The 10,309-nt window shown below is 43.1% G+C and overlaps 1 protein-coding gene across 1 annotated transcript; it reads left to right on the forward strand.

Annotated features, from left to right (window-relative positions):
- The first annotated feature begins 3,486 nt into the window (after positions 1-3,486).
- LOC109874522 (synaptotagmin-13) lies at positions 3,487-9,970 on the forward strand. Its single transcript, XM_031810607.1, has 5 exons — positions 3,487-3,633; positions 5,204-6,222; positions 7,369-7,543; positions 7,852-8,018; positions 8,266-9,970. Exons 1-5 carry the CDS (start codon positions 3,612-3,614, stop codon positions 8,413-8,415), a joined length of 1,533 nt encoding a protein of 510 aa, XP_031666467.1. The 5' UTR covers positions 3,487-3,611; the 3' UTR covers positions 8,416-9,970.
- The last annotated feature ends 339 nt before the right edge of the window (positions 9,971-10,309 follow it).

Consider the following 10,309-nt stretch of genomic DNA (forward strand, 5'->3'; position numbering starts at 1 on the left):
TCTCGCTCTTTATTATTTTTGTCATTTCAGTGTTCAGTTTATTTTGTTTATTAATATGAACACTTACCAGGCTGCACGTTGGTCCTCTTCTCCTTCACCTGACAAAAACTGTTACATAGAGGTCCCGACTTGGAATTGCGAGTTGGAGGACCATTCAAAACATATTTTCCCAGTTGGAGCTTGTTTTTCCCAGTTGTCTTGAACTCACTGAAGTCTGAGATTTCCCAGTTCCGAGTTTCCAGTTGTCTTGAACCCGATAGAAGTCATGCAGGATTGACAGCATGGCCAATGTTGAATGTTTAGCCTGTAAAGCTTGGAAAAAATACCCTTAAACCAAAACTTGGTCCACACACCCACTCCACTGAATAGCAGGTTAGGGATTGCTTTGCAATGCTTGCAGTTATCCACGGATTCCTTCCAAACCATTCATTGATGAATTTGCGATTTCCAACCTGTGTAATGTTTATGTCCAATGGCCGATGAGCACCTATTTGTTTTATCTATAATTTCTCTTCATATGACAAGAATAAAAAATTATTTGTCAGTAGATTGTTGACTTGATTCATGATGATGACTACTAGCTAAGATTTTGAAAGTATGATGTCGACATGATCAGTCAAATCAAATCTATGGTATAACGTGATTTGACGTAATTTTATCTGTGGCCAATGACCTTGAACCTTCTTGGGTGGGCACTTCTAATGTAACTCTATGGCAGCACCCAAGGGGCTTTAATTTTCGAGCTCTCCCCATACAATTTGTGGTGACGTAATGTCCCAATCAATGACAGAACACTGGGCCAATCACAGCGCAACTAGAGAATATTACTAACCCCTACGCTCCGTATTTTCCGCTGGCTGCCCCACCACCACAGAAAGCACTGAGCTAGGCTGGAACAACGTTTTCCACCACCATCAGCAAAACTCAAAATGATGGAATTGCTGGTGGAAGAATCGTGTCGAATCACTCCAATAGAGTCCCGGAATCTAGAATCTATGCCAAGGCGCATTGAAGTTGTTCTGGTGGCTTATGGTGGCCCAATGCCATATTAAGAAACTTTATATCAGTGTTTCCTTTATTTTGTCAGTTAACTGTAGATTCAAATAAAGTTACTATCTATTAGATTAGGCAGAATTCTGTGTTTTTGGCTGGTGTCAAAATGACCCCAAAGGATTTTATTTTTTGAGGGGTGCATATTTTGATTCAGAAACACTAAACAATTATTTAGATGTATTAATAACAAGTTGATTGACAAACTCATGAAAACTTTGAAGAATTTGGGATCAAAATGACCCCGGTTTGTAGTATGAGTGTTAACTAGGTTCCGGGATATTTATAACACCTGAAATATTGTTGGTATTGCTTTAATGTGCATGATGTACCTTTCACACAACAGTGACTGCTTGTTTGGTAGCTCTGCTGATTACGCAATAAGAACAAACATTTTACTCACACTGTTCAACTGAGCTAAAATGGTTATAATTAGATTTATGCCTGCCTATTCATCTGTACTCACTGAACAGATTATCTGGCTCCCACGCAAACACTTCAAAATGTTCACAAAATACTTTATGCAAGGCAGTGCTGTTCTGTTGATCTATACTGATTTAATGTTTTTACTATACGGCCGTGATCATACTCAAGCGATTAAATCCATAGCACAACACACATGCTTCATAGACAATCAAACTCTAACTTTAAACCGTATGATGTGTGCTGCCATCAGCAGGCAGGCTTGTGCATTCTTTCCACTGAGGTCATTAGAGATAAGGAAATATTGACCTATTCATCCTCATAAAGGTTTACAGAGCATGAAAGTGGATGTAGTTGGAAGGCATCTTCTTACGAAATTATAACAACTGTACGGTAGTTGCTTGGGCAACTGCAGTCTAGAAGGCTGGACAGTGGTGATGGCATATGAAGATGACATGATGGAGTGTCTTTATGTAAATACAGTTGAAGTCGGAAGTTTACATACACCTTAGCCAAATACATTTAAGCTCAGTTTTTCACAATTCCTGACATTTAATCCAAGTAAAAATTCCCTGCCTTAGGTCAGTTAAGATCACCACCTTATTTTAAGAATGTGAAATGTCTGAATAAAAGTAAAAAGAATGATTTATTTATGGTCCCATGGTGTTTATACTTGCATACTATTGTTTGTACAGATGAACGTGGTTCCTTCAGACCTTCAGGAAATTGCTCCCAAAGATGAACCAGACTTGTGGAGGTCTACAATTCTTTTTCTGAGGTCTTGGCTGATTTCTTTTGATTTTCCCATGATATCAAGCAAAGAGGCACTAAGTGGGCCTTGAAATACATCCACAGGTACACCTCTAATTGACTCAAATTATGTCAATTAGCCTATCAGAAGCTTCTAAAGCCATGACATCATTTCCTGGAATTTTCCAAGCTGTTTAAAGGCACAGTCAACTTACTGTATGTAAACTTCTGATCCACTGGAATTGTGATACAGTGAATTATAAGTGAAATAATCTGTCTGTAAACAATTGTAGGAAAATGTGCGTGTGTCATGCACAAAGTAGATGTCCTAACCGACTTGCCAAAACTATAGTGTGTTAACAAGAAATATGTGGAGTGTTGAAAAACGAGTTGTAATAACTCCAACATGTATTCTTCCGACTTCAACTGTACTTGATAACTAATTGGATTTGCTGTGTCTTATATGGAGAAACAAAGAGATCTGAGAGGGACTGACAGCACACGCAAGCATGCACACACAGAGTTACAATGATTACTCATCCACATCTCAAAGAGGCAGGGAAGCTTCTTCACAAAGAGGAGTAGGATGCATTTTCTGCCCAAAGCGAAGAGCCTGCATACTCTAAATAGATATTCCTCACTGTCTTTCCCTATAAAAGGGGAGAAACATTCGAAATGGGATCATACTGCATGTGTGTGTGTGTGTGTGTGTGTGTGTGTGTGTGTGTGTGTGTGTGTGTGTGTGTGTGTGTGTGTGTGTGTGTGTGTGTGTGTTTTTGTGTTTGTGTGTGTGCGTCCATGTCGAATGTGAGAGGGAAATGGGGAGTGGGTTGACGCAGGACAGAGGAAGGAAGAGGTAGTTGCAGATAATGGGAGGTGCCCATTTCTAAGTAATGGGTACCATGTGGGCAAAATGCCTGTACCATTTAGTCAACGGTAAGTGAGATCTGAGGAAAGACAGGTTTCTTGGTGCAGCCTTTGGTCTTTCACTGTGAGTCATACACAGAGTGTGTGTATGTTTGTATGTGTTTGTATTCTCTTATTAGGTTACACTATTTCATGATTATTGAATTGATGTCTTAAAATGTTAGATGTTGCTGAATTAATAACTTTATCTGACTTCATTTGTATCAAGCTACTTTTTTATTAGGTCATATTGTCAATAAGAAATACGATGCTAATTAGCAGCAATGGCTTACTTTTTAGTTCAGCATATCCTCCCACCGACCCCTCTGATTGGCTTAAACGGCCGGTCTGTCACGTCAATGCAGAGACCCACTGTGCAAAGGAAATTCCTAGTGCGCGTGCAGGATAAAGCGGGAATGGATCTCACGCACAAACCTTCGTTCACATTGATGTCGGTGGAATATAAAAATAAAATCTGAAAAATGACGCAATATGCTCTAGGAGGTAAGAAACGTTATCATAATTTTGGTCAGTTCTGTTGCACTTTGAAATTCAAGTTAAGTTGGTATGAGCTATGTCCTATTGTGAATTTGCTTGTCTTCATCTCAAGGTTGAAAAAATGACAAGCTTAATACTTTATGAAAACCAGATCTTAATTTATTATTTTAAATTAAACTTCTGTTAATGTGGTGCATAGTTTGCATACTAATGGGTACACATTTTTACGTGGCAATGTAAATATTATTTGATGAAGAAAGACATCGAGGATTGTGACATCGATTGTGTAAGCTACAAATGACTAGTGGAAATGATCTAGTGTAGTTTATATACATCTGGTTATAAATGCATACATGTTGCTATATAAAATAATGTATTAAATAGTATTGATTTTATTTGGGCTTTTTCTGCCTCTTTTTGATATGTAGTGGTTTAGCAGCCCATGTAATGCAAAGAGACAGGAAATCTGTTGGTCTCTGTTTTAGAATTCATAGAGACCAACAGATTTCCTTGTAGTCATATTAGCATAGGAATTAGCTGTATCAGTTCTTTATAAGAGTCATTGTCTTCACTTTAGAGATGTATGTCTACTGGCTAAACAACATCCTCCCTGACCCTGTAATGTCTAATAACACCAGCTTGAAGCATACTGTATTTCATTTGTGGTAACAGAGACTGCATAACAATTGTTATATTTGGCTAGTAGCTATCTTATCACTGACTGGGTTTCAGCAATGACTAAAATGGACCCAGGCAATAAATTACACCAAGCAATAATCTTTTTCCTGATAAGGATCATCGCTCACTGTCCACAGTAGAGAGCCTTCACCTTTTCCATCCACCGTCTGGCCTTGATAATGTTTCTGAATGTCTCTGAATGGCCAGATGCCCTGGTGAGTCATGAACAGGGTGATCTCTGGTTCACATTCTCCTTGAAAAGGACCATTTTTTCAGAGCTTCTCATTCTCAATCAAACAGATTGGGCCTGATGGATGAGTCATAGTCGGAGACTGTCTGTCAGAAAGTGTTTACGTTACAGGACAAGTTACTTTTCGGTGTCTGAAATGGCACCGTATTCTCTTTATAGTGCATTGATTTTGAGTAGGGCCCTGGTCAAAAGTAGTGCACTAAAGAGGTAATAGGGTACCATCCCTTGGTGTCCCAATTACATTGCTTATAAATCGGTAGTCAAGTGAGATGAGATGAGAGCTGATATCGCCTCCTACACATGTACTAAGCCTCGTTGAAAGCAGGAAATGTGACTCCACCGCATTCAGATCAGTCTGCTGCTCTGGTTTAAATCAAAGTCCACAATTCCCATTTCCAAAAGAGAACAATTAGTTAGAATTAGGACCCAAAGCCATTTCCTGTTTAATCTCATAATGGATGATGGGTGTAGAAACATAATAAGTTAAGGGCTGTATTGGCAAATAAATAAGTTAAATAGAATTATGTTCAATGATTCATAATGAATAGGAGCAAATTGATGGGGGCCTCTTGCGCTCTCACTCTCTTTCTCACTCTCTGCATTTTTTAGTCACTAATGTAATTGAAACGTAACCCCTCCTGTGTCCAGTCCACCTGCAGATTCTGCTGGCAGTGGGTCTGGGAGTGTTCTGCTTCTGCCTGGTGCTGGGCTGTCTACTGTGTTGGCGGAGAGGGAAGTATCATCCACCAGAGGACAAAGAGGCTGCACTGTCCCCTTCCTCAGCCACGTGTGAACGGGTCACCGTGACCCTGACCCCCTCCTCTGGCACCTTACCCATCAAGCAGCAGTATGAGGAGCTAGACGGGGATGTCCTGGACCTCCCCTCCCACAATAGCAGCTCCTGCCCCTCTGAGAATGACCTCACCACCCTGCCCTTTGAACCTCGCCCCCGGTCGTCCTCCTCTGAGCTGAGGTCCTCCTCCAGGTCCTGCTTCCCCATGCGTCGCCTCAGCACCCCGGTTGTGTCCTCCTCCTCCCACTACAAGCCTTCAGGCCATGGCCGCGCCTCCCTGCCCTCCATCCCCAAACTGGGCCTAGTCTCCAAGACCCGTCGGGCGCTGGAACGCCGCTACTCCGTGAACGGTGACAACTTCCTGTACAGCGAACAGAGCCGCCTGACCAGCCCTCGCAGTGCCATGCACCCTCCTGGCCCTCAGAGGGAGCTGTCCCAGCCACAGTATGGCTCCAGCTCCCTATCCATCCCCACCAAGCCTGCTCCTCTCCTACACTTCACCCTACTCTTTTCCCCGGCACGGGGCACTCTGACCACCAACATCATGGGCCTGTCCGGGGCGGCACGGCGGCGCAGTGGGGTGTTCGTACGAGCCAGCCTGCCCCCGCTCTGCCCCTCACCCCAGCAGGGGGCATCTCGGAGGCACAGCCTCAGCACAGAGATACAGTGCCAGAGCCTTGTGCTACAGGTGGGCTCTGTGGAAGAGCTCCGCGCCTGCACCCTCCGGCTGGCTGTGTTCAGCAGGGACTTTTCAGGCCTGAGAGAGACAGCGCTGGGAGAGCTGGAGATGCCTTGTGGGGAGATGGACTGGGAGCCCGACACAACTGTCACCTACACCAGGGAGCTCACCCCCACCAGGAGTAGGCTGAAAAGGGTAACACATTATGCCCGTCATTTTACAAGCCTAGGGCACTAATCATAGAAATAGAACAACATAGATACATATATATATATATAGTTATTCTATTTCTACGGGCACTATAGCCCCACCATCTTAGACCTCTTTTTTCAGTTAACTTTACACACAGCAAAACTACACACGCTGGGGCTATGAATAGCCCATATCATGTTTTATCTATGAGGGAATGTGTCAGGCTAATCTAATCAGAATAAGGTCTGGGCCAGCGGCCGTTAGCAGCTTTTCCACTGTTGTTGGACATGGTGACATTGTAGTTTGTGACTGGAGAGCAAACATGTGGAGTGCAGTGAGCAGTGGGCCATGTCCTCTGTGGTGCTGTGGCGGCTGTGCCAGAAGGCATTACTGACAGCCTGAGCTGGCGAGGGTGTGGGTGAGAGGGAGAGAGCTAGGCCTCAGGCGCTGGGCTGAGCGAGCATGGTGATGTATGAATGGACATTATGTCGACGCCATGTCTTATCAGTGGATCTCTCCGTGAGGCTGGATGGCAGCATGCAGGCGCCTCTGATCTCAGCTACAAGGCACAGAGAGATGTCATGCATACTGCACATGTGATTGTGGGAAACTTCATGTGTATGAAGCTCAATGAGTTATCACCCAATGAGAAAATGAATAGAAGTAGAGAGATGGTAGCTGATAGGTGGTGTGATGATGTTGTTGTGATCTCTAATGGTACTGTGGTGGTGCAATGAGATAAAATCTAAGTCACCATATTACTGTAATCCGTTATAGAATTATAACACTATTATTCACAGAGTGGGTTCTCTTGGGCATAACATGATGACTACTGACTGAGAGACAGAGCAAGTGAAGTGAATCTCCCTTGTTGGGTGATCTCCCATTAGATTCCACTGGTCTCACAAACACAGGCAGGCTCACAGCTGCATGCTCACTAGGTCTGGGTCCAGGGTGCTGTCGGCTCTAAATAATCAACTAATGAGATTCATTATGGATGATAATTTAGTGGCAACAACATGTCGTTCTTTTTACCCTGTGTTTTCTACTTTAGTTACCTCAGGACACAAAGAAGAACATGTGCTTAATAAAACAACAACACATTGTGCTCGTCTCTTCTTCTTATTAACTCAGCCTCTCCCCTCCCAGAGTATGAGTTCCCAGGAGACGTTGGGTCGTAGGAAGAGTTCGCTCTGTGCTGCTCCACGGGCCCTGGGTCAGCTCTTCATTCTGCTGCAGTACCAGACACTGGCCCACCGCATCAAGGTGATGGTCCGCAAGGCTGAGAACCTGGCCAAACTCTCCCGGATGCCAGGAGCAGCAGGTATGATAGGTCCATTATCTTTCATCCCAAACAACATACAGAACTGTCGACACTGACAGTGATACACATGCAGGAATCAATACCACAACTCTGGTGTTGCCAACACTATGCTTTAAGCCACTGAGACATTATTTAGAACCACCCCAGTCAAGCCCTCAATCCCATATCCAGTCTCAGCCTTAGTCACAGTCATATTCCCAGGCCCCTGCCACCCTGATTGAGCTCCTTATGAGATTACAGATACTGATGGGCCTCATGTCATTTCCTCTCTCTCTCTCAAGTTGATTGTTGCTCTCTTGTCCCTACAGATCACTACGTAGTCATCAACCTCCGTCAGGATGGGAAGGTGATCAGTACGAAGGAGACCAAAGGGGCGGGGGGACACAACGCTGTGTGGAACGCTCCCTTTCTCTTTGACCTGCCTGTTGGTGACATCACTCAGCTGCCTCTTGCTCTGGAGTTCATCATCATGCAGGTAGGAATGACTCAGTGGTGAAGAATTAGGAGAGTGCAACCATGGATAATGTAATAACAGATAATGTAATAACTTGTTTGTCCACAGTTTTTATTACATCCTCAATTATGTTAAGTCTTCCATCAAATGTATCTTCTGTGCATTTGCGTCTTACAACTATCTGAATGTTATTTTTATACAAAAGAAATGTCTCAGACCTCATTTTACTGTATATGATCAGAGAGCAACCAACCTCTCTCTCCAACAGGGGCGGCTCTACACGAAGAGCAGCATGCTGGGCCGTGTGTTGATTGGCTGCGAGGCCCCAGAGGCAGGACAGGGACACTGGAGGGACATGTGCAGTCAGGGACAGGTGGAGACAGCGTACTGGCACCCCATCGCACCAGAAGTTGTTTAGGACATTATAGCTGACCTTATGGAGGTGCCAGGTGGGTCAGAACGTTGCTGGAGAGAGGACAGGTGATAGAGGGCTTGCCAGACTAATGGGACACGCACAAAGGACGGACAGCAAATGGACTATCGGTGATGGTACCTGTAAACATATTGTGATGGCATTGCATTTAGACCTGTAGTACCTGATACTTACTGTTCCACACTGCCCTAACAGTGAGATACAGGCCACAGGATGGACTGCCACTACTTCTGTATGATACCAGTTGCATGGATTTGTGTTATATGTTGGTGCTGTTTGTATCATAGAGAAAAATCGGTCAGTCCCACACATCTTTAAAGTTGGAATCCGTAATTGAAACTACAGCAAAGCGGACAACCCACCTGTGTTTTGGTAAAAGGCTGAGGGATGAGCCTGGAGAAAGATAACCGCTCTCAAATTCATAGTCACGACTGAACATCCATGATATCAAAATGATAGTTTTAACCATGTTTTGAGGATATACAGTGTTTGTTTGCATTTACATCATTGACAAACATTGGAGTTAAACAAGCTTGTATTTTGGGTTCTGATGGAGTAGGACTGTTTAAATAAGCTCATGAGGCATTTACAAGTTATATTTTTCAAGAATCAATGGGTATACTGTATCATTAATTCCAAAGTCCAAAGATGGGGGTAGCAACTAAGGATTCCAGCTTTAATGACCATTGTCTGAATTTGTTCTACTGTCAATGATTCTTAAGTCATGGTCAAAACACAGTCATGGCCAAAACACTTCTTGAGTCATGACCAAAACACTTCTATTCGTGTTTTATTGTGACGTTCTGTGTCAGTATTTGTCCTCAGCCTTGATCTCTGCTTGCTTTGTTTGTGTTTTGCTCTTGTGGTACTTGTGGTCTGTGCTACTTGCATGATTGGGACCTTTGCCAGACATTAGCGTGATTGAAGAAGTGATCAAGTGATCATCATGCGCCATACTCATGAAGACAGGAGTTTGAAAAGCCATTTGCGTACATCAATCAGCCAACAATTGATGACTGTAACTGTGTAGGCATTCCTTTTAAGGGACTTATAGTGTACACATTATGTCATGGGACTTTCATTTATTTTAATCAGCATTGATAAATGGATGCCTGTCTTGTTTTGCTAAAACTGCATATTTATGCTTTTTAACAGAGAAAGCTCTCACAGTTGACATGTGTCTCTGAATGATAGTGATGTGATGAAGATACCATATGTTCTGTCATATTTATAGATAGTATATGTTCCATGCACTAGAATATTACATGCACCTAACATTATTACAAACAAAATATCACAGTTGACTAGTGGAGTAAAATGCCTGATATGGAAAGACTTGTAGAACTCAATCTTCAGTCGTTGTTTCTTATGTAGTGCTGATGGCATGTCTTTTGATGGTTATAAATATCCATATGTAGCAATGTTGCTGCCGTCCTTCTCCTTGCTCCAACCTGGGCTCAAACAAGGGACCCTCTGAACACATCAACAACTGCCTCGCACAAAGCATTGTTAGCTATCACTCCAAAAAAGCCATGACGTTTGCAGAGAAAGGGAAACAACTACTTCAAGGTCTCAGAGTGAGTGACGTCACCGATTGAAATGCTACTGGGGTGCATCGCTAACTAGCTTGCCGTTTCACACTGGTTACACATAGATTGAGTTTAAAAGAGCAAAGATGATGTAATCCAACACCTAGGGTGCTCTTACGTCATGATTGACGGTTGTTCAGAGAGACATCACAATGTGTAAATAATTGTGGGATATTTTTGTATCTCTGAGGATTAGTCAGCAGAAAATAGATTTTCTCTCTTAATTCCCTGCATAAAACTAACCAAATTAGTCGGTCAGCTCTGCTGCCCTTTCTACTACAGTACGTACG

The sequence above is a fragment of the Oncorhynchus kisutch genome, linkage group LG3 (genome assembly GCF_002021735.2).
Source record: "Oncorhynchus kisutch isolate 150728-3 linkage group LG3, Okis_V2, whole genome shotgun sequence".
In the NCBI taxonomy this organism is placed as follows: domain Eukaryota; kingdom Metazoa; phylum Chordata; class Actinopteri; order Salmoniformes; family Salmonidae; genus Oncorhynchus; species Oncorhynchus kisutch.

Coding starts and splice junctions, on each gene's coding strand:
- LOC109874522 (XM_031810607.1), top strand. CDS start 3,612: ATGACGCAATATGCTCTAGGAG. Junction 3,634..5,203: donor GACGCAATATGCTCTAGGAG/GTAAGAAACGTT, acceptor TCCTGTGTCCAG/TCCACCTGCAGATTCTGCTG. Junction 7,544..7,851: donor CCGGATGCCAGGAGCAGCAG/GTATGATAGGTC, acceptor TTGTCCCTACAG/ATCACTACGTAGTCATCAAC.